The sequence below is a fragment of the Prorops nasuta genome, unplaced genomic scaffold (genome assembly GCF_024137725.1).
Source record: "Prorops nasuta isolate Cenicafe-Biocafe unplaced genomic scaffold, Cenicafe_Pnas_1.2 PNAS00048, whole genome shotgun sequence".
NCBI classification, from domain to species: Eukaryota; Metazoa; Arthropoda; class Insecta; order Hymenoptera; family Bethylidae; genus Prorops; species Prorops nasuta.
The window spans coordinates 544,129-569,974 of NW_027116845.1; the positions used below are offsets into that span (position 1 = coordinate 544,129).

Sequence of the window (25,846 nt, forward strand, 5' to 3'; positions counted from 1 at the left end):
ACCTGTTTTGCCTTTTTATTGATTAGCGGGAAATTTGGAGATTTAATTCGCGTTCTCGCGCAGATACACTCCGGGAAATATATTCTGTCCAACATGTCATTAAAGGTTTTAAAAGACCTTACTTCTCAAGCGGAGAAGGCTTCCCCCACCAAGCGGCCTACCTGTACTAGCATCAAGCTTAGGGTAATAAACCACAGGCCATAAATAAAGGCAAATCAATTATACCTGTTACTCCAAATGCTAATACAAATCTTAAACTTTTATATTGTTAATTAAATATTTTTTAAATTATTATTATGGTGTTGCTTACATTTTTATGATGAAAATGAGCCTAAACACGGCATAAATAGGATAATTATTTCCATATTAATTACGAGGTGTGTTCAAAAAATACCCGGAATTTTTATATTTCGCGACTCTGGAGAGTCCGATTGTTAAAAATTTTTTTTTATTGTGTTGGTATACATGCCCCTGAAGTATGATAAAATTTTCAGCTATATTCACTGTTTACTTTGTCTGCGGTAGTCGCTAAGGTTTGACGTGTTTTTATGAGCTCGGCGATTTTCGTTTTTTAAAAAATGGATCAAAGAATTTGTATTAAATTTTGCGTAAAAAATGAAATAAAGTGTAACAAAGTGTGTGAAATGTTACAAAAAGCCTATGGTGAGTCTGCTATGAAAAAAACAAGTGTTTACGAGTGGTATAAGCGTTTCCAAGATGGCCGCGAAGACGTTGAAGATGACGAACGCTCCGGTCGACCCAGCACGTCAACAATCGATGAAAATGTGAAAAAAGTGGAAAAAATGGTTCTGAATGATCGCCGAATCACAATTAGAGAAGTTGCTGATGAAGTTGGCATATCAATTGGCTCATGTCATAACATTTTTTCAAATGTTTTGGGCATGAAACGGGTGGCAGCAAAATTCATTCCAAAACTGCTGAACTTTGACCAAAAAAACAATCGCATGAACATCGCTCAGGATCTGTTAAACGACGTCAACGACGATCCAAGTTTGCTTGAAAGGGTCATAACTGGTGATGAAACATGGGTGTACGGTTATGATGTCGAAACCAAAGCACAATCGTCCACCTGGAAGCATTCAACGTCACCAAGAGTGAAAAAAGCACGTCAAGTTCGATCAAATGTGAAGGTTTTGCTTACAGTTTTCTTTGACTGCAGGGGCATGGTGTATCATGAGTTCTTATCACAAGGTCGTACGGTTAATAAGGAGTATTACCTTGAAGTTATGCGACGTTTGCGCGAAGCAATCCGAAAAAAACGCCCCGATTTATGGAAAGACAATTCATGGCTTTTGCATCACGATAACGCACCTGCTCACTCGTCGTTGCTTGTTCGTAATTTTTTGGCCAAAAACAATACCGTAGTCGTGCCTCAACCTCCATATTCACCAGATATGGCTCCGTGTGACTTTTACCTGTTCCCAAAGTTGAAGAGACCCATGAAAGGACGGCGTTTTTCCTCGATTGAAGAAATAAAGGCCGAATCGCTGAGAGTGCTCAAGGACATACCAAAAAGTGAATATCAAGAGTGCTTCGAAGATTGGAAAAAACGCTGGCATAAGTGTATTATATCTGGGGGGGATTACTTTGAAGGGGACCACATTGATGTAAACGAATAAATAAATATTTTTTTGGAAAAACGATAATTCCGGGTACTTTTTGAACACACCTCGTATGTTTAACAGTTTTCATTCCATTAAGTTCTAATGATAAATCAGATTTATGTTACTGTAATGCTACACAAATAATATTTATTTTGAACCATTCTGAAGTCTTTCTTGCACAGTTAGGATAGGGTTTGGAAATATATACATAAATTTTATAAATACACTTGTAAATAAAACTTTTATTTATCACGCATTAATTTGTGTATCACAATACATATTTTCGATTTGCACTCTATATAAAAGATTTGTCATTTTATAAATTACTTACTCACAATATATAAATAAATAAATAAATAGAAAGACAATATTAAGTAGAACAAATACACATGCAGTACAATGACAAATAAATAAATAGTGATACAATGATAAATAAATAAGAATAAATATACGTAGATAAAAAAATAATTTCAAAATAATAAATATGTTCACCATCGTCAGATTAATAAAAAATAAATAGTTCATAAAAAGCGGCTGTAAAGGGGCCTTGTCAATAATAAAATTAGTGAACTTCTTTTTTCTAAAAGTTGTTACTGCAATGGATGAACCATCAGCTATAAATTTAAATACAGTGCATGATTTAAATGTTTATCCAAGAATTATACGAAATAAATTCCATGGTGTATATCTATCATCGTTCAGCGAAAAATATTAAACTAACCAATAAACATTGACAGAAGAATTTTGTTTGCAGACTAAGATATTTTAACGAGAAAGATTTTATATCAACTATGGATAACAGTGATATGCTGCAGGCACAATAAACGGCTTAATGACAAATATGTAATCGATCGACAGAAGCAGTAGATTCGAACGAAAAAATGAGTTGGAAATTTCCATAAAATTAAAACAAAAATGAATGCAGAAGTATATGTTTTGGTACCAATCATGATTCCAGTGATCGCAGAATTCCCTGAAGATGATGTCCAAAATTTAAATTCGTACAAGATTCCAAAGCTCCCGAAATAAATTGAATTGACTGGTAGCATCATCCAATTTGAATGTTATGGTAACATATGGGCCATATGACAAATCGGCAAGGTCCAGACCAAGAAAAATCAACGATCTAAGGAAACAATTTCTTTTTAATTTACAATTTTTTATTGCACGATTAATTGTATTAAGAAATTAAACAATTTACCTTAATAACCAATGGAGTGTCCTTTATTGGCTATTACAGCATTTAAACGTCTTGGGAGCGATTCGACTAAATGTTTACAAATGGATGGATCGCTTCTTAAATCGTTCCATGTTTGTAAAATATGTCGTCGTAATGCTGCTGTTGATCTTTCTTGATCAGGCCTCCACCGCTTTGTCATTATACCCCAAATGTTTTCAATAACATTCAGATCGGGTGACTTTGCTGGCCAGTCAATTAATTCGATTTCCGGATGCTCGGCGAACCAATTCTTAGTCATTTGTGCAGTGTGCACACTTGAGTTATCTTGTACAAATTTAATTTTTGGAACGTCTTCCTCAGGGTATAGTGCTCTCACTGTAGGAAGCATGATAGTTTCCAAAACATTGCAATAAATTTCTGCATTCATTTTTGTTTCAATTTCATGGATTTCTCCAACTCCATCTTTAGTCATCCATCCCCAGAATGCTAAAGAAATTCTGCCACTTCTGTCTTTTGGTAAAACATATTTGTCATCAAACCGTTTATCGTCTGGGCGCCATTCGTGCATTCTGCCATCCATAGTTGATACGAAAACTTTCTCGTCTGTCCAAACCACATTGTCCCAAAATGTTGGCTGGGCTCTTAAATATGTGGTTGCAAACAAAATTCTTTTCCGTCGATGTTCATCGGTTAGTTTAATTTTCTTCGCTGGTCGATGACAGTGTATTCCCGCCTTGTGCAATTTATTTCGTACAGTTCTTGGACAAACATTTAAATCATTCACTGTATCTAAAATTCTAGCTGATGGCTCAAAAGGCTGAGCATCCGTTGCAGCAACAATTGCTTCGTCTTGCTCCGTTGTAGTCTTGCTGGGTGCACTATTTGTATCACGTCGATCTTGAAGCCCTTCTATCCCGTGATCTTGGTATTGCTTCAACCAACGGCCCACTGTCTTTTCACATGTTTCCACTTTACGGGATATTTCACGATTATTAGCACCACATATAAACATTCCCACAGCAATACCTTTTTTTATTAATAATCTGTCTTTTGGGTTCATTTTATATAATTTCAAATTTTTCGTCGAGGTACTTTAAAATTGACGCACGTTTGACAGCTTCTCGTGAGAAGTAAACAGTCAAATTCAAATAGATGGAATTATAGCCCATATTATTTCAAATAGATAATATCTATTATGTTATGATTACACTAGACCTATTGTATTACATAAGATGAGCTCATATGCCTGTTAACTTTTTTTTGAGGAAGATCAATAACAATAATAATATAGCAGCTGAGAAACATACATTAACTTTAATCCATAGAAAAGTAACCAAGAACAGTCGTTAATAAAAAAAAGAGTATTGTCTTTCGATTATTGCTTGATAGAGCTTTAAATTAAAAACCAAAACAATGCTCAATATCTGTTTAGACATAGTATCAGTCCTGATAACAATTAATAAGCCCTTTATACTCTTTAGGAATGTATTACTTAAATAAATAAAAAAATAAAGCTTAATTTGAATTACAATTTATTATAATTAAATATGTAAAACATTATTAATATGGAAATAATTATCCGATTTATGCCGTGTTTAGGCTCATTTTCATCATAAAGATGTAAGCAACACCATAATAATAATTTAAAAAATATTTAATTAACTATATAAAAGTTTAAGATTTGTATTAGCATTTGGAGTAACAGGTATAATTGATTTGCCTTTATTTATGGCCTGCGGTTTATTACCCTAAGCTTGATGCTAGTACAGGTAGGCCGCTTGGTGGGGGAAGCCTTCTCCGCTTAAGAAGTAAGGTCTTTTAAAACCTTTATTGACATGTTGGACAGAATATATTTCCCGGAGTGTACTAACGCGTACGCGCAAATTACCTACGCAGAATTTTGGTTAAATGTTATTATGTGCGTCCCCATACAATTTAATTTCCGATGCCAAATAATTAATGGGCAAATCGAGATAATGCAAATTAAATTCTATCAGGATTGAACACTTTAAACCAAGACTATGCTCCAGTCAATGAGCGCTCAGTTGTGCATATATGTCAATCATTGACTGCAAGCGAGAAAAAAAAGCTATAGCCGAATAGTCGCGTCGTTGACGGTTAGCCTAATAAATGAAAAGATTGCGTAATCAAATGTTTATTTACCTGATTTTATGGAGCAACTTCAAGGAGGGGGAGCATTGTAGAAGTGCTCCATATGGCCACCTTCAGCATCGATGTACGCCCTTGTTCGTCGGAGAGGATTTGCTTGCACAGTGGCTACCATCTCAGGTGTGATCTCCGTGATAGCCACATCCAATTGCGCTGCTAGTTCTTCCTGATCCCGCATTAGATGTCTTCCCGTGTAGACCTTTTCCTTCAAGGCCCCCCAAAAGAAGTAATCTAATGGATTCAGACCAGGAGATCTAGCAGGCCAAGGGATGGGACCACCACGGCCGATCCATTTGCCGGGAAACTTGCAGTGCTGCACGCCTTTCGCAGTGGCCGCGTTATGCAAAGCTGCTCCGTCGTGCTTGAACCACATTTTCTGCCAAATTTCTAGAGAAAATCTTCCAAAAGGTCTGGAAGCTGATTCTCTAGAAATTCGGCATAAATGTCTCCCGTCAATCGAGATGGTAGGATGCACGGTCCAAATTGTAAACATTTCTCAATGAACTTTAGTTGCAAGCATTATTAGCATTTAAGAAATGTGAATAAGTTTTAGAAACTTACCAAATATTTCCCGACGATGCCTGCCCAGAGATTTACCGACCATTTGTATTGAGATTTCTGTTCTCTTATTACATGTGGGTTACTCTCAGCCCAATGATGGCCGTTTTGCATGTTTATAACACCATTTTTGTCAATCATGCTTTCGTCAGAGAATAATATACAATTAACCCATTAACGTCCAAAATGTCAAAATTTCTTGCACGTTTTCAAAGTGATTTTTTCCTATGTAATTGGCGTTGAAAAAATTCTTGAACCACATATTCTGATGTAAAATTGCATGCTCTTTCAGAATCCGTTGCCAGAATCATGATAAAACTCACAGGAAAAGAGATATGCTCGATTGAAACATAAAAAACACCTAAATTTTCGAAAAAAAAAATTTTTGGATTTTTTTCGAAGTGTTACGGTGAAGATATCACCTTGCGACCGTGATCAAAGGTGATCATGGGAGTTGAAGTTTAACAGGGAATTTTTTTGTTGACCTTGAACCATCGCTTCTTTACAAAATGGCGGAAAAAACGATTTTTTTTTTCAATCTTCATCAACTTTATTCTCGAAATCTATGGTCTTTAGAAAAAAATTCATAAAAACAAAAATGCCTTAGAATCGCTCGAGGAACATTCTCAAATTTTTTTCAGAATTTTTTGAGACAATTTTTGATTTTCCGGGAAACTTGTGAAATGGAATTTTCAAAAATGTCTCCAAAAATTCTGAAAAAATTTTAGGATGTTTCTCGAGTGCTTCTAAGACATTTTTGTTCTTATGAATTTTTTTCTAAAGTCCATAGATTTCGAGAAAAAAATTGATAAAGTTGAAAAAATAAAAATTCGTTTCGGCCGATGTTTTGAAAACCTATTGGTAAAAAAACGTTCTGTCTACGAAAACTCGGAAAAAATTTTACAATATTGCTCGAATGATTCTAACTTATTTTCATTCTTTTTTCAAAGACTTATAGATTCCGACAAAAATTTCATCCTTTATTTCCATTTCATTTCGGCAGATAAGCGTAATTTTTGGTCTCATGTATTCATGAATATTCGTCTTTTTTTGTTCTCTTCTTTCGTATTTTTGTACATACGGATGAGTGATAAATAAACGAAATCATTAATTTCATACATTATGTCGCGGAAACGTGTAAGATCTTCTGAATATGAATCAGATTCTTCAGATAGTGATTCAGAACGCAACGTATTGATTCCAGATCCTGACTATTCAGGTTCCGATGATTCTGGTTCCGATTTTGATTCAGATTGCGAACATGAAATACCCAATATCACTTACAATAAAGCTCGTGCAAATTATTCTGAAAAACAAGATAAACTTGAAAAAGGTCATGAATTCACTTGGATTGAGGGTGAAAAGTTACACCCTGATTCTTGTGAAGATAAAGTATTATTGTCCGAATCGCAAAAAAAGAAAATACGTAGGAGCGAACCTTTTCAATTGTTTCAAACCTTTTTTTCTATTGAAATGAAAAAATATATTATTGATGCGTGTAAAGACAATGGTTATGATCTGAAATTGAAAGATCTTGATACTTTTATTGGAATAGTTATTTTTTCTACATTCAATCCCAGAAATTCACAGAGAGATTACTGGTCATCTGATCCGTATTTATCTAATGAAGTAGTTTCTTCTGCAATGTCTCGCCAACAATTTGAAATCACAAAATCTAAATTGAAGTTTTCAAAAAACAAAGACAAAGATTCAAATGATCGAGGATGGCGCGTTCGTTCTCTACTGAAACTTTTTCAAAATAACATCATGAAATTCGGAATATGGAGAACTGCTCTATCCGTTGATGAGATGATGGCCAAATCCTATGCAAAAACTGTTTTGAAACAATTTATTCGACGAAAACCGATAAGATTTGGTTTGAAATTTTGGGGCTTGTGTACTTCGGACGGCTATCTACTGAATTTGGATCTTTATTGCGGCAAGAATTCTCAAATTGGAGATAAGTTATCTAAATGTGCTTTAGGTTCACGAGTAGTATTATATTTATTACAACCATTTTTTCAAATAATAAGTTATAACAAAATTTCTCAATTTCATCTGTACTTTGACAACTTCTTCACGAACAAGGATTTGGTATTACATTTGAAGAAATTGCGTTTGAAATGCACTGGTACTATCAGAGATAATCGAGTCAAAGAAAAAAATGTGCTTGATAAGAAAGCTCCAAGAGGGACATATGTGGTGAAGCACGACGTAAACAGTGGCATAAATTTCATTACTATCATGGATTCGAAGCCCGTCTCAATAGCTTCAACTGCAGCAGGTGTCAATCCTCTATCTATTTCAAAAAGATACAGCGCAGAGGCTAAATCTAAAATTGAAATACCTTTTCCGCAAGCTTTTCACCTATATAACAAATTCATGGGAGGTGTTGACCTGCATGACGGACATTGCAATGACATACTCCCAAGTATACGATCAAAAAAATGGACATGGGTAGTTTTTATGAGACTTATACAGGCGTCTATTACTAATTCTCTTGTAATTTTCAATGCTGCTAACGATGGAAAGAAAAAAGTTGGAATAAAAGAGTTCACTATTTCGATTGCCAAATACTACTTACAAAAAAGTAGTCGCAAAAGTAAAGCACATGGACGATCTAATAGTGACAAATTGAGGATTTGTTCGAATGGAAACTGTCCAATAAGAACAAGAATTTTCTGCAAAACATGTAATTTAAATATTTGCAATAAATGTTGGCTAAAAAAGCACACCTAAAAGTATGAATAAGTGAGAGGCAAGGGGACTCACGGAAAACAAGCACCCCGAGACGTGAGAGGCAAGGGGACTCACGGGAAAAAAGCACCCCAAAGGAGACAGAATTTTACCACGTCCACGCCGTAGTCTCTGGGTAATGCTAAGAGTAAAAAAATCTTCCTAACATTTGCACAGAAATCGTTTTTTACCAATAGGTTTTTAGAACATAGCGGCCAAAACGAATTTTTATTTTTTCAACTTTATCAATTTTTTTCTCGAAATCTATGGACTTTAGAAAAAAATTCATAAGAACAAAAATGTCTTAGAAGCACTCGAGAAACATCCTAAAATTTTTTCAGAATTTTTGGAGACATTTTTGAAAATTCCATTTCACAAGTTTCCCGGAAAATCAAAAATTGTCTCAAAAAATTCTGAAAAAATTTGAGAATGTTCCTCGAGCAATTCTAAGGCATTTTTGTTTTTATGAATTTTTTTCTAAAGACCATAGATTTCGAGAAAAAAGTTGATGAAGATTGAAAAAAAAAAATTCGTTTTTTCCGCCATTTTGTAAAGAAGCGATGGTTCAAGGTCAACAAAAAAATTCCCTGTTAAACTTCAACTCCCATGATCACCTTTGATCACGGTCGCAAGGTGATATCTTCACTGTAACACTTCGAAAAAAAATCCTAAAAATTTTTTTTTTCGAAAATTTAGGTGTTTTTTATGTTTCAGTCGAGCATATCTCTTTTCCTGTGAGTTTTATCATGATTCTGGCAACGGATTCTGAAAGAGCATGCAATTTTACATTAGAATATGTGGTTCAAGAATTTTTTCAACGCCAATTACATAGGAAAAAATCACTTTGAAAACGTGCAAGAAATTTTGACATTTTGGACGTTAATGGGTTAATGAAATCGCTATTCTCTCTATGTTTTGCAAGAAGCCAGCGGCAAAACTGCAAACGGTTCCCATAATCTCTGGGCAACAATTCCTGTACACTCGTGTATTTGTAGGGGTGCATCGATTCACCATGGAGCACTCGCAGCACCGTGGTGTGATTGGTTCCGAGGTCCCTGGCTACCGCTCGTGTGCTGGTCCGCGGCCTCTCCCGGAACTGGCGCAGCACTCTTTCCTCGAATGCAGGAACGCGTGTTGTTTTCTGCCTACCGTTGTCATTATATTTTGGCGAGTAGTGTGACTAAGGGGATTCTATGACCGGATGGCGAGGGGGTCGGGGTTCCGCGGGGGGAGGGGAGGTAGGGTAAATGCCACCACTCCTTAGTGGAGGGGGAAGGGGGGATTTCCCCCACTTCAGGGTGGTGGGGGAAGTTCGGTGGTGGGGGAAAATTAATCACGAAACATCCCGGTAGAGGGGGAAAATTAATCGCGTGACACCCATGGTGGTGGGGAAAATTGAGCACGTGACAGCCTCTCGATCCCCCCACCCAAACGTGAGTAGACATACTATGCCGATTCTAGCCCCCCCACTCCTGTCCACTCGGCTGAGCCTGGTTGCGAGGTAGTGGGGGGGGGGCCAAGAAGTGCTAAGCGGTGGTGGTGGGGGAAATCGGAGGCTCCACGTGAGCTCGCAGCAGGTAGAGGCGAGAGGGTTGCGAGGGTGCGGGAGGATACTTGCAGCATTTTGACGTCACACCCCCACTCCTCTGACTTCAGGCCCCAGTTGGTAAAAGCAGTTTCCTAGATGGTAAAACAGATTCCCCCTGCGTTGATTTTTTCGCTCGCATAACCTTGAATCTTTGCAGCATATTACTGACCCCGCTGAGCCCCCTTTACCCTAAATGTAGCTGAGTGTGTTGCTTTTTTTCCATAGCTCAGCAATTTTTAAACTAATATATAATAGCATGTGCAAATATTTGATTTATTCATTGAGTGCTCGGGGTGCAACTTACTGTCCAGTACTCTCTCTCTCTCTCTCTCGAGTAAATAAATCGGTTGAGGGAGAAGGGACAACAGTTTAACACAATTTGTTCAAAAAATCCTGAAGATTGAAACGATGGCTCCAACATTTGTGGATTTTCAAGGTTTTCGGTTGAAAGATAAATCATTCATAGTGAAGGAATTTGCAGTCTTACGCGATGGAAAAGTGTTTCACATTTTATTTTCACCACCGTTTCCATATACATGGTTAAATGAGGCGGAGATAAAGCAATCAAAGTAAGTATAATTGATTTTCCAAATATATATCTTTTTAAGTGATAAGTTTCTTGTTTTTCATTCGATCTAGCTGGTTATATTATAATCATCACGGTTTAAATTGGATGGATGGTTATTCGCCTTACTATAGATACAAAGAAGTTATAAGGAAATATGTGAGTTCAAATGAGGATGAAGAGATTTTCGTGAAGGGACTCGAAAAGAAGAATTGGCTTAGTAATATCTGCGATTTTGTTATAAGCGATATCGATGAATATGAGTGGGGTGATTTTAGACTGAAAGATAGTAATAGCAATACACACCTACCTACATGTCTAAACCATAATATTATGTGTGCGTTGAGGAATGTTTATTATATGAAATTTATGTATGAGAAAAAGAAGGAATAAATAAATCAGCTTGAAAATTCAATTTGCATTATTGTTCTGATTCACGGCACGTGTTTAAAATAAAGAATCAGCATATTGGATATCTGATACCTGATTTTTTTCCATTTTCAAACGATTTTAACATTCACACATACACATAAATAGATGACTAAGTATATCAAATTTCATCTTCATACGAATTATAAAAAGATTCATCGCGGGTGAAAAGTTTCATTATAGTTTCACCCAGCGATTTATTGTTGGACACGAAGCAACTTATCAGAGATCTTCCAGTGATCATACATTTACAAAATGTATACCGAACTTCGAAAAAAGTTTAGCTCAATTAGAACAGAGGATGAATACTCTACATGGGTTCGCGAATGTCGTGATTATATTCAGGAATTAAGAAACATTGATCGAAATGCTTCAGTAGGTACGCGACAGAAACACTTTGCCGAGATCGCGAGCATTAAATGCCTCCTCCTCCGACCGGCAAAGGATAAGAGTTTCATTAAATTTGGTTCTGGCTCCAATGCAGCGGAAGGACTCATTTGGGAGGAGCTTGAATCAGCGTTTAATAGCCGAATATGCAGTGGTATGGTGATAAACTCAAATTATATAGAACAACGTGATTTTCTGTTAAATGCACAAGAAATTGTACATACCCGTGTAAATAAAGTATTCTGTAGTGTAAATTGTGTTAAAATAAACTGTGTGTTAAATGGACAATTTATTAGTAAGGATATTAGTGATGATAAGAACATTAGTACAAAAAATTATGTTTTATATAAAACTGATAATTTTAGCGATTGGTATAGGCAAAATATTGTAGAGACAATATTGAATGACTTGAGCGAGTTTCAAGAACGCGATAGTGGATGGGCTTTGGAAAGAATATTGAACTTGATAGTCAATATAAATCATTATAATCCACTGCGTGCTGGATGTGGAGTCAAATTACCACCCAGTATAATACATAAAAGAGCTGTGATAAACATTGATAATGAGGATAGTGCATGTTTTGCATGGGCTGTGACGGTAGCGCTTTTTCCTGCAAAACCACCCGCCAAAACCTACCGTACATCCTCCTATCCGCATTATCGGTCTGTTTTAGACGTTGGAAGCTTAACCTTTCCAATCACTCTGAAACAGATCCCGAAATTTGAATCGGATAATAACATTTCAGTCAATGTGTTCACAATGGAGGAGGAGGAAAATGAAAGCAAAACTGAAATAAACATCACACCTCTTCAGCTAACGAAGAAGAAGCGATCGAGACATGTTAATCTCCTTCTTATCACAGATGACCAAGGAAATGCACACTTTCTATGTATACGAAATCTTTCTAGATTAATAAGCAACCAGACAAATAAAAGGGGACATACTATTCATATTTGTGAACGGTTTGTAATGGATGTACAAATATATGTATACATAAATATTATATTCATACTAAAATCATATTCATTTTTTTGTTTAGCTGTCTACACTATTTTCATACGGCAGATAAACTTCAGGTTCATGAGAGGGATTGTGTGCAGCTTAATGACAATATCCGTGTCATACTGCCAAAGAATGCAGAAGACTGTTGGGTATCTTTTAAGAACCAGAAGAACAGTGAAAGAGTGCCGTTTGTCGTCTATGCAGACTTTGAATGTTTACTAGAGAAAATTGACAATAGTAGTAATAGTAGTAAAAATAGTTACGATTATCAGAAACATGTACCTTTTAGTGTAGGGTATTATTTAAAAAGTGCTCGCAATGCGTCACTCTCATGTTATAATTCACATCGAGGTGCTAATTGCATCGAATGGTTCGTATGCGAGCTCGAGAGCATTGCACGCATCGTCAGCGAAAAATTGAAGACTGTAATACCGATGAATACTCTTAGTGATGTTGAAATTTCGCGGCACTACAGTGAACCTAATTGTCACATTTGTGGAAAACCGTTTCTTCCAAATCAAGTGCGTATTCGCGATCATGATCACCTAACTGGTAGATATAGAGGACCGGCTCATAATAATTGCAACTTAAACTTTAAAGACTCGCATGTTATTCCCGTAATATTCCATAATTTATCCGGCTATGATTCACATTTTATTTTTGAGGCGATCGTGAATACGCTTGAGGGATCGGTAAATTTGCTGCCTGTAAATAAGGAAAAATACACTTCATTTAGTAAATATCTGCGAAAGTATAATATACAGCTAAGATTCATCGATTCGTTCAAATTTATGGCATTCAGTTTGGATAAATTGAGTTCATATCTGAATAGATCTCAGCTGAAAAATTTAGAGTCACAATTTTCGGAATTAAGTATTGAACAGTTCAGCCTGCTTACGAGAAAAGGTATTTTTCCTTACGATTATGTGGATAACATTACTCGCTTGGAAGAAACGGTTTTACCTGCACGAGAGTTGTTCTACAATAGACTGTCCGATAGCGATATCACGGAAGAAGCATATAATCATGCCAAAGAGGTATGGACCAAATTCTCTGTGACAACACTCGGGGAGTACAGCGATCTTTATTTAAAGACCGATGTCCTATTGTTGGCCGATGTTTTCGAGAGTTTTCGCGATAGCTGCATGAAAAATTATAGTTTAGATCCTGCTCACTATTATACGCTTCCAGGCTTCACTTGGGACGCGATGCTCAAGCATACGGGAATCCGTCTGGAACTCTTCACCGATGTGGACATGTTGCTTTTTATTGAACGCGGTATACGCGGTGGTTTGAGCCAGTGCTCCCACCGCTATGAGAGGGCCAACAATCGGTACATGCGAAACTACGATCCGGCGGAACCGTCGAAATACTTGATGTATTACGACTTCAATAATCTATATGGATGGGCAATGTGTCAACCGTTGCCAACCCACGGTTTCCAATGGATCGATGACGCTGCCAATCTCGACATCCTTAATGTGTCCGAGGATTCGTCCGAAGGCTATATTTTGGAGGTGAACTTGGAATATCCACGCGAGCTTCACGACAAACACTCCGATCTACCATTCTGCCCGGTGCGTGAGAAGCCGCCAGGTTCACACCAGGAGAAACTGCTCGCAACCGTCGACGATAAGACGCGTTATGTGATACACTACCGTGCTCTACAGCAGTGTATACGTAACGGTATCGTCTTAAAACGCATTTATCGCGGTTTAAAGTTCCGGCAGTCCACCTGGCTGAAGGCGTATATCGAATTAAATACACGCTTGCGGACAGCCTCGAAAAACGATTTCGAGAAGAATCTCTTCAAGCTAATGAACAATGCAGTATTTGGTAAGACTATGGAAAATGTTAGGAATAGAGTTGACGTGAGGCTCGTAACCAAGTGGGAGGGAAGATACGGGGCGGAAGCGTTGATTTCGAAACCGAATTTTCACAGTCGTGCGATATTTAAAGAGAATTTGGTCGCTATTCAATTGTCGAAATTATCCGCGAAGTTTGATAAGCCCGTGTACGTAGGCATGAGCATTTTAGATATTTCAAAGACCTGTCTGTATGAATTCCATTACGATTATATGCTTCCTACATTCGGCAGTAAATGTAAAGCGATGTATACCGACACGGACAGTCTAGTGTACAGTATCGAGTGTGACGATGTTTACTCGGTCATGAAACGTGATCTGGTCAAATTCGACACCAGCGATTACCCTCCTGATAATCGGTACGGCTTACCTCGAGTCAATAAAAAAGTGCCTGGGTTAATGAAGGATGAGAACAATGGAAAGATCATGACCGAGTTCGTTGGACTGAGAGCGAAAATGTATACCTTTAAGGTGCAGGACTGTACGAAAATTACCAAAAAGGCTAAGGGGGTCAAAGGTTGTTATCGATAGAAACATAACTTTTGACGACTACAAGGATTGTTTGGATAATTTCACCGTACAGTCCCGTAACCAAAATTTAATTCGTTCGAAATTGCACAAGGTGTTTTCCACTACTCAGCGAAAAATTGCTCTCAGTCCGTATGACGATAAACGTCACATAACACCCGGTTCTGTAGCGACTCTACCTTGGGGACATTATAGGTTAAAAGAGTAGATTTTAATAGCTGTATTTATTGTATTATATTATATTACATAAATTATTATTATTATTATTACAAAACATTATTCTTATTTATCCACGAATTATGCGTTTTATCCATTCCTAACCATTTTACAAATACCTTATTCCCTTTCTTACGCAATATCTTCTCTACCAAGTATACATCAGGATTAGCTATTTTTAAAAGTTCATATTCATAAAATCCACCATGTATGTCTGTACCACGAGAATCTCTAAGTAGATACGTGGCAGGATTTGTCCTTTGCACTTTTGTAATTTGAAATATTTCAGTAGTCCAGTTCGGTGTGTAACCTTTAGCAAACGCATTTTTGTATTTACTGATTCGCACGAAATCACCAGCCTTGAACTTGGTACGTCCAACGATCTTAATGTTGCTATATACAGTAGCAAGCAGATGCTCAGCATGCTCAGGTTTCACGTCAACGGGTCGCATTCCTATAGTACGATGTCTTCGCGCGTTATAATCATCTACCAGCTGTTGCAGTATATTTCGCCATTTGTAATTACCGTCCAGTGTAAAACGTTTCCACATTTCGGTTTTTAAGGTTCGATTCCAACGCTCGACTATTGACGCTTTTAACGTGCTGTACGTGGAGTAATGATTTATTCCACGTTTTTTCATGAGCAGTTGAAACTCGTTGTTGTAAAATTCTTTACCATTATCAGTTTGCAAATTTTTGGGACATCTTCCACTCTTTAAAATTTTTCCCATAGCTGTGGTCACTTCCTTACCACTTTTTGTCTTAAGCGCTACTGCCCAACCATACTTCGATAAGGTATCAATCACTGTCAGAATATAGTGATGACCAGTATCAACATAATAACGCATATCAACAAGGTCAGCCTGCCAGAGATCATCGAAACCACGTATTATGACTTTTCGTCGTGGAAAATTTCTTCTCGCAGGGACATGTAACTCTTGCACCAGTTGTTTCTTTTCTTCACTCACGATTTTCCCTGATTCGCTTTTTACAACCTTTCCCCCATGCACATATAATTTCTGTTTCTTTTTTTCACTCATGATTCTTTTTCTTTCGAAAGCAATCGATTATCATGAGTATAAAATGTATGATGCATCCTAAACATTCACTTTTTGGATCCATCATTAATCTTGCTGTTTGTTTGCAAAAGTTTTGCCTCAATCTCCTGTATTTTTTTATTTATTCTTTCTTCAATTTTCTCCTCCAATTTAGCTAAACTGTGTTGCAAGAACTTTATATTCACAGCACATGTATTATTATCAGAATCAATAGTCAAATTTACTATTTTTTTATTATTCAAATCCAGTGCTCTTTTAGTCACATTTAATGTACCAATATTAAATTCTTTCCTTACGTTAAAACCACTACCAAATTTGTTAATTGACATATTGACGTGTGGTACGCAACTGAAGAAAATGTTTATAAACTGTACCCTTTTATAGAATAAGATCCTCTTCACGCAACTCTTCTATTATTGACTGTATTTCATTATGGTGGTTTGTATGACCTGCGGTGGTTGATGCAATTAAAAGTCGCAATCGATCAACTAATTCATTAGGATCGTTCCAATGTATATAGTTTACAGACTCATCAGTAACACGCATAAATCCACTACCAGCTATCACTCGTTGTGATGGTACTTTATTGTAAATTAGTGGTTGAATAATTTTCTTATACTTTGGACCCTTATTCCCTTGAACCTGTTGGTAACTATCATTTGCTCTTTTATATGATTTAGTTTGTTCAAGGATTTGCTTATATATGATCTTGTCATCAATGGTGTAGAGCTTTCTATCAGGCTCTTTCATGAAGATTAATTCAAAAAGCCCTCTCGTACCAATATAGCGCTTTTTATCAATTAAAATATCACCTTCATGACTAATATCAAATGTACATCTTCCCATCACATATTGGTTCCTTTCATCTAATGTAACTCCGAAACCGTGATCGATTTCATCTTTATTACCGAAAAGGAGCAAATGCATATAATGACGTGCAATAGGTGGAAATGATCTCCAATCTATGGAATGATTTATTTGTTTTTTGAGCAATCCTAAGGTTTCCTGTCTTGATGTTGAATGTGATGATGATGTAGACTCTTGTCCTGGCTCTGAATGTAATGATGTAGATTCTGGCATTGATTTCATTGGTAATATTGATTTATCAAAAGTAGATTTTTCATCATTATCATCATAGATCATCAATAATTTATTTGTAAGAGTACCGTCATTGTTATGCAATTTCTTTTTTTTCTTGATAATATACTCATTGGGGGTTGAAGTATGATAACGTTTCCGCTTCTTGTCATGATTTAGATCAATGTTTAAGTCATAAGATTCTTCATTGCTATTATCTGTTTGCATAACTAGTTTTTTCAGTGGATCAACTATTGGTTTAAAAGTTTCATTCAATCTACTTTCCACCATTGATCTTTCCGATTTCAGTGCGCGATGTTTTTCACGAATCACCTCACTCGTTTCAGCAATCTTCTTAAGTAGTGACTTTTCATCCATTTTTTTTATAAACTTTTAATTGTTTAAGCAGTCAATGTGCTAGTTCAATCGATCTTTAAAGCTGTTCAATCAACTAGTTTAGCAGTTCGACCGACAGGTTCAGCGGTTCAACCGACCGGTTTAGCGGTTCGACCGACCGGTTCAACGGTCCACCTGACCGGTTTAGCGGTTCAACCGATCTGTTTAGCGGTTCAACTGACCTGTTTAGCGGTTCAACCGACCTGTTTAGCGGTCCAATCGAGCTGTTCAGCGGTTCGATTGACCGGTTTAGCGGTTCGACCGACCGGTTCAGCGGTTCAACCGACCTGTTTAGCGGTTCAATTGAGCTGTTCAGCGGTTCAACCGACCTGTTTAGCGGTTCAATCGAGCTGTTCAGCGGTTCGATTGACCGGTTTAGCGGTTCGACCGACCGGTTCAGCGGTTCAATCGAGCTGTTTAGCGGTTCAACCGACCTGTTTAGCGGTTCAATCGAGCTGTTTAGCGGTTCAACCGACCTGTTTAGCGGTTCAATCGAGCTGTTCAGCGGTTCAACCGACCTGTTTAGCGGTTCAATCGAGCTGTTTAGCGGTTCAACCGACCTGTTTAGCGGTTCAATCGAGCTGTTCAGCGGTTCAACCGACCTGTTTAGCGGTTCAATCGATTGGTTCAACGGTTCACCTAACCAGTTTAGTGGTTCGACCGACCTGTTTAGCGGTTCAATCAATCGGTTTAGCGGTTAACCGACCTCTTTAACGATTCGACTGACCGGTTTACCGATCCAAGTGACCCGTTTATCTGTATAACTGGTTTGCTTAATAATGTAACCGGTCCGTTTTGTGTAATTAAAAGCTTTACACTGTTCAATGCACTACGTTAAACTAACACTTTCCAGCACTGATATGATGCTTTATGCTACTCGATGGTTGCATACTCATTGAATCCCTTCCGATATCGACCATTTTGCATACCACTGTCCTTATCAATTACTAAAAATCCATAATCTTCCTGCCAACACTTTGAACACAATTCGCAAAATTTTTCAAATGTCATATCAGTGTTTACATGATCTTTGTAAACATGCTTCAAGTTAGTCCCATCCTGCTTAAAAATGATTATCATATTTGCATTGTCACGAATCAGATGTTTTGGGATCTTGGCATAGGTTTGACAAAGATAGAAGCAATCGATGCTCGAGTGCCGACCCATTGAAAAGTAGTCTCTTATATTGTCCTGCTTATCGCTTGCCACATCATCAAATATAAAGATTGAATTTGGTAATGCATCTGTCACATTTATAATCTCACTATTATTTGAAAATTGATGATAACCAATTTCCTCCATATCTGTCAATAGCTGTTCCAAGTAACGGTACTTCGGTTGCTGTAACGATTTCGAGTAAACGTACAGGTTGTCAAATCTTACACCGTGAGGACTCTCAATAAGACTTAGCAATACGTTTATTTTCCCACAATTTGAGGGTCCGCAAACTATACAGCGTATAGTTGACGGTAGCAAAGTTCCATGACGTTTCATATCACTAACGGTGGCAGTGTGATAATCGGTATTAGAGATATTGATACTTAATGGCTGCTTTACGAAATGCATTCTCGAACGACTGTGAGGTTAAATCTTAATTGCACGAGCTATTTATAGGCATGAAATCAGAGAATTGAATCAGTTTTCATTATGCCTGCATTTGTGTTGGATGTTACAAGTTTGGAGGAGTTAAGCAGTGATCAATTGGAATACGTACCGAAAATTGTACTTTTAAAGTACTTTTCACACAGTATTGACAGATATTGGAATAAATTACCCAAGCATATTCGTGCAGATCCTGAGGTTCAAAAATATCGCTATTGTTTACAACATTTCAATCTACCTAATACTACTCATGCGGATGGACTACCACCGTTGATAAAAGATTGTTATACATGTCGTGCGTTGGATGTGGATCATTTCTCAATAAAACAATAAACAAACTACCGATTGAGCTTCATTTACCGGGATACAATTACTGTGGACCAGGAACTCGACTTCAAGAACGATTAGCACGCGGTGATCGAGGTGTGAACCAGCTGGACGAAGCCTGTCTGGAACACGATATCGCATATTCGCAATACAAAGACCTATCGCAGCGTCATCAAGCTGATAAAGTGCTCGCAAAACGTGCACGTAGACGTATCACAGCTGGTGACGCAACCTTGGGTGAGCGTGCTGCAGCAACAGCTGTCTGGGCGTCTATGAACGCAAAGCGTAAACTTGGTTTAGGATTACAAACAGTTATGGTGAGGAAAGCAGCAGTGAGAAAAACTGGAAATAGTGCTGTAAAAAAACGTAAAATTCGAGTGCCTAAAAAACGGGGCGGCTTGTTGCCTCTGCTCCCACTGCTAGGTGTGGTTGGAGCACTAGCAGGTGGAGCATCAGGTATAGTGAAAGCTGTAAACGATGCCAAAGCTGCGAAAAAACAGTTGGAAGAAATGCAGCGTCACAATCGTATGATAGAAGCAACTGCAAGAGACGGACGGGGGCTGTATCTCGCACCGTACAATCGAAGCGGAGGAGGCGTAGCAAAAAAATCAATGTCAAAGAAGCGAACAAAAAAGTAACTGTACACGGTCTACCAAGATCTGGTGCTACAAGTAATATTCAATTATCTCACGTATGTCGTGAAATACCAAATTTCCGTGGAGTCTTTATGCGTACAAGTCTACCACGAAACGGTCCATGGTCTAAAGAATGTGCAATCGTTAACCTTGACGATTCTAATGGTCCAGGCACTCACTGGGTTGCCTACGTTAAATGCAATAATCTTGTAAAGTATTTCGATTCTTTCGGTAATCTGAAACCACCGACTGAACTTGTTCGGTACTTCGGTCCGCTTAGTACAATTTATTACAATCATGACCAATATCAGTCGTATGATACGAGCATTTGTAGTCAGTTGTGTGTTAAATTTCTAAGAGAACAGACAAAATGTCTTTAACATTTACGCTATCAGGACACGGTCATGTGTTGGAATCAAATTTTTTCCCTCCGATCAATCTAGACGACGGTCACAATGAACTGGGGCTCGTAGATTTTCAAAGTTTCTACTCGATCGCCAATGTAGATGAGACGAATAATAATTTTTACTTTGGTAAAAATAAACTAATAACCATACCTACAGGCTGTTATGAGTTGAGTGCGATAAATGAATACTTGCGTATGCGGTTGGAGTTACCTTATGATGATAATGTTATTATTCTGCGTGCCAATAATAACACACTGAAAAGTGAAATAATGTGCAAATATTCTATTGATTTTACAAAAATTAATAATATTGGTTCTCTGCTAGGATTTTCGTCGGACCGCGTAATCCTACCAAACACTTGGGCTGAATCGGACGAACCTGTGAATATTTTAAAAGTAAATATTCTACGTATCGAATGTAATATTACCGCTGGTGCATATACGAACGGTAGACCACGACATGTCATCCACGAATTTTTCCCAAGCGTTCCACCAGGCTATAAAATCTCGGAAACACCGAAGAACGTCATTTACTTGCCAGTCATTGCAAGGGTAATCGATCGTCTCACATTACGTATTCTCGATCAAGACAATCGTCCTGTAAATTTTGGAAAGGAGGAAATCACCATACGATTACACATTAGAAGATGTTGATTTATAAGAATACCGACGATTATAAACCAACATTACTCGATGAACCAATCAGTCAATTAGCTGCAACAGAGCTGAATACATCAGTTCAGAGTGAAATAGGGAAAAACGTGATCGGTGACAAAAAAGTTTTGACAAGAAAAAATATAAATTTTTTACACTCATTGGGTCTGACTGTGAAGAAAAGAAATCATGGATCCATTGAACGTTACCGCACAGCCTGCGTACGACAACCGCATCACTAAATTGGAAATACATGCTTACAATCCGTATGCGAATGCATCATTGGGAAATAGCGATGAAATTCGTATCCCAATACAACAGCAAGATTTGATTCTTTTGCCCAGTGGTAGTTACCTCTACATAGAGGGGAAGCTGATTGAAGGTACTCGTGCTGCTACTACACCTTTGACGGATAAAGTTATGCTCGACGCTAATTCCATGGCATTTCTGTTCGATGAAATTCGTTATGAATTGAACGGTATTGAGATTGATCGGTGCAAAAACGTTGGTATCACTACCAGTATGAAGAATCTCGTATCTTTAAGCAGTGAAGAGAGTATGAGTCTACGTCATTCTGGCTGGTTCGTTGCCACTCAAGAGCGTGAAAATGTTGCTGACACATTCAGCTTTTGCGTTCCCCTGCATATGCTGTTGGGATTCTGCGAAGATTACAAACGTGTCGTTATCAATGCACGCCATGAGCTCGTTCTGATACGAGCGCGTAATGATATAAATTCAATATTTTCTTCGAATCAGTTTACCGATTCTGGGATTGAACTGCATCGAGTGCAATGGAGAATGCCTCACGTAACTTTAAATGAACTTACCAAACTACAATTTCTACGCATTATCGAGCAGAATAAAAATCTCACCATGGCTTTTCGTTCCTGGGAGCTCTACGAATATCCCCTTTTACCTCAAACACAGCGACATACATGGGCTGTTAAAGCAGCTACACAATTAGAGAAGCCTCGATACGTGATACTGGCGTTTAGAAAAAATGAGAAGAACGATCAATATTCGAATGTACTTAAATTTAGCGGTTGCGATGTACGTGATGTTAAAGTCTATTTAAATTCTGAATTTTATCCGTACGATCGTCTCGATACTGATTTCACGAAATCTCGCTACTCCGTACTCTATGATATGTATGTAAAGTTTTTCTACTCATATTATGCTGGAGAAAAACTGTCGAAACCAATGCTCGATTACCTAAACTTCTTGCAATACGGTCCGCTCTTTGTAATTGATTGTTCACATCAGAACGAGTCAGTGAAAACCGGCACGGTCGATGTTAAGTTTGAAATCGAGTGTTGGAAAAATATTCCGAGTAATACTACAGCCTATTGTTTAATTATACATGATAAAATTATAGACTATAATCCGCTTACGAATATTGTTAGAAATGTAAGTTAGATATGTAAGGTTAGAAAAAAAATAAAGCACTTTTTAATAAATATATATAAAGCATTTTATTCACTCATTTATTATGCAAAACACTTATTGTTTAATCTTAAATTCTAAATTATTATAATTCCCGCCTAAGTATTTCATGATTAAAATATTTTGTGATGCTGCATTTATCAGCTCCGTAAACTGATCCTGCGATTCGAGTAAGGCAACCATCCGGGCAGGGAGATAAAACCAATCCTCCGTTGATAGTTTCGCTATTATCCTCATTCCATATTTAGTCTTTATTTTCATCATTTCAATTATTTCATATTCTTTATTTTCCTCGAGACTGTTTAATTTAACAAATGTCTTCTCAGGGATGAAAGCGAATGCATTAACTCCAGTTAAAAATGCCATTTTATCTAGACCCTGTATTGCAGAAAACTATTATTATTATTATTATTGAAAATTAAAACAATATTTGAATAATATATTCCTACCTTTCTTTATCAGTTGAGACTGAGGTATAAACTGATCTGAGTATTCTTACTGGTTGTGGTTGATGCACTAACTAAAGTACTGATTTGAAGATTCTTGCTGGTTGTGTGGTCGATGCACTAACTAAAGTTTGAACAGATTCAAGCTGGTTCACTATTGTTCGAATCCATTTATATAGAAAAAATGTTGTTGGAAGGGGTAAAATTCATTGGTGGAAGGGGTAAATAATTTTTTTGTTGAAAACGTGTAAGATGATATACTGCTGATTAATCAAATTATGACTCTATTAAAAGAATATGCATGAATCATTCAAGGACATATTGATGATCTTCAATGTGTTAGCGATCAACATATCTGTAAAGATCTATCATCTGGATAAAATATATATTATTATTTTTAAAAAAAATATGATCTTGCTGAAGATCTCAATTTCACCCCCATACGTAGACATATCGTTATACGGTAAGGTCCAGTGTGGAGCGTATACGTCAAAGATATTTGTATATCTAAAGCAGGCTTCTCTTTCGCTGAAATTTGATGCATCAAAAGTATTTGAACATCCAAAACATACATCGTTCATACAAACCTTTCTAATATGTATCTTATTTAAGAATTAAACGACATAGGCTTATTAATAAAATTTCTTGACAAATTTTTTCTTCTCGTGCTGAAATTAATACCACAAAGATATTTGTATATCTGAAGCATGCTTCTCTCTTGAATCTTTATTACATGCATTCTTACGATGATTTTAATTTCATTGTTTAATAAACCGGCACGGTCGATGTTAAGATTGAAATCGAGTGTTGGAAAAATATTCCGAGTAATACTACAGCCTATTGTTTAATTATACATGATAAAATTATAGACTATAATCCGCTTACGAATATTGTTAGAAATGTAAGTTAGATATGTAAGGTTAGAAAAAAATAAAGCACTTTTTAATAAATATATATAAAGCATTTCTTGAATCTTTATTACATGCATTTTCAGGATGATTTTAATTTCAATGCTTAGTAAGATGATGATATGTGTTTGTTTATCTAAACTTGGGGTGTAATTCTCTCTTGAGTCTTTATTACATGCATTCTCACGATGATTTTAATTTCAGTGCTTAGTAAGATGATGATATGTGTTTGTTTATCTAAACTTGGGGTGTAATTTCATCAAATGACACGTATAAGTACCCTCAACACTGTCGTTGAAAGGCTGTTGGAGATGTTATAAAAATCTGAGTAGTTCCAGACTGCTCATTAAAGTTTGCTTCTACCTCTGATCTGTTTTACATTAAATTAAACATGTGTACCGGTAATTTGTATAATAATAATAATAATAATAGTTTACGTCGAGAATCCACAGTCGATGGTGATATAACAAATTTTTTAAACGAAATTGGTGTTGGAGCAGATTTAGGGGCCATAATTAGATTTTTAATAAATGATATTGAAGAAGTTGAGGAAATGAGTGGTGATGATAATGACGATGGTTATGATGGTGATGATGAAGAGGAGGAGGTTTTAAGGGACGAAGGACGTCAAATGAATCTAGTAGTGGAGGACTATGAGGAAGGAATGGAAGTGATAGTTGTGGAGGACGATGAGGAAGAAATGGAAGTGATAATTGTGGAAAGTGAGGATGAAGTGGAGTTTTTATATGAAGAGATAATTATTTTGGATAATGAAGATGACAATGAAGATGAAGTATTACCTAATTGTTAGTTTAATTACAGACCATAGTGGGAGGAACTTATTAAAATTATGGTGCTTCATATTTAATTTCTCTTTCATTATCATATATGTTTCAAAACTATTGTGGCTGAGCTACGCATACTTTATTTTAGGTGCTAGGTATTATACCTCTTCGATATCCCTTGGACATTAGTTTCTTGAAGTTTGGTACGTACAAACTATTTACACTTTTATTAAACATTCCTCAACGCACACATAATATTATGGTTTAGACATGTAGGTAGGTGTGTATTGCTATTACTATCTTTCAGCCTAAAATCACCCCACTCATATTCATCGATATCGCTTATAACAAAATCGCAGATATTACTAAGCCAATTCTTCTTTTCGAGTCCCTTCACGAAAATCTCTTCATCCTCATTTGAACTCACATATTTCCTTATAACTTCTTTGTATCTATAGTAAGGCGAATAACCATCCATCCAATTTAAACCGTGATGATTATAATATAACCAGCTAGATCGAATGAAAAACAAGAAACTTATCACTTAAAAAGATATATATTTGGAAAATCAATTATACTTACTTTGATTGCTTTATCTCCGCCTCATTTAACCATGTATATGGAAACGGTGGTGAAAATAAAATGTGAAACACTTTTCCATCGTGTAAGACTGCAAATTCCTTCACTATGATTGATTTATCTTTCAATCGAAAACCTTGAAAATCCACAAATGTTGGAGCCATCGTTTCAATCTTCAGGATTATTTGGACAAATTGTGTTAAACTGTTGTCCCTGCTCCCTCAACCGATTTATTTACTCGAGAGAGAGAGAGAGAGAGTACTGGACAGTAAGTTGCACCCCGAGCACTCAATGAATAAATCAAATATTTGCACATGCTATTATATATTAGTTTAAAAATTGCTGAGCTATGGAAAAAAAGCAACACACTCAGCTACATTTAGGGTAAAGGGGGCTCAGCGGGGTCAGTAATATGCTGCAAAGATTCAAGGTTATGCGAGCGAAAAAATCAACGCAGGGGGAATCTGTTTTACCATCTAGGAAACTGCTTTTACCAACTGGGGCCTGAAGTCAGAGGAGTGGGGGTGTGACGTCAAAATGCTGCAAGTATCCTCCCGCACCCTCGCAACCCTCTCGCCTCTACCTGCTGCGAGCTCACGTGGAGCCTCCGATTTCCCCCACCACCACCGCTTAGCACTTCTTGGCCCCCCCCCCCCACTACCTCGCAACCAGGCTCAGCCGA

The 25,846-nt window shown here is 37.0% G+C and overlaps 1 protein-coding gene across 1 annotated transcript; it reads left to right on the forward strand.

The window, feature by feature from the left end:
- The first annotated feature begins 644 nt into the window (after positions 1 to 644).
- Positions 645 to 2,449, forward strand: LOC136784131 (uncharacterized). Its single transcript, XM_066744649.1, has 5 exons — positions 645 to 981; positions 1,399 to 1,584; positions 1,707 to 1,751; positions 2,213 to 2,321; positions 2,380 to 2,449. The coding sequence occupies exons 1-5, from the start codon at positions 645 to 647 to the stop codon at positions 2,447 to 2,449; spliced, it is 747 nt and encodes a 248-aa protein (XP_066600746.1).
- Positions 2,450 to 25,846: the final 23,397 nt, after the last annotated feature.

Bases quoted from the DNA above. Each gene is read 5' to 3' on its own strand.
- LOC136784131 (XM_066744649.1), top strand. From the start codon at position 645: ATGTTACAAAAAGCCTATGGTGAGTCTGCTATGAAAAAAACAAGTGTT. The intron at 1,752-2,212 runs GTAATGCTACAC...TTTTTCTAAAAG, and splicing joins TAAATCAGATTTATGTTACT to TTGTTACTGCAATGGATGAA. The intron at 2,322-2,379 runs GTTCAGCGAAAA...TTTTGTTTGCAG, and splicing joins CATGGTGTATATCTATCATC to ACTAAGATATTTTAACGAGA.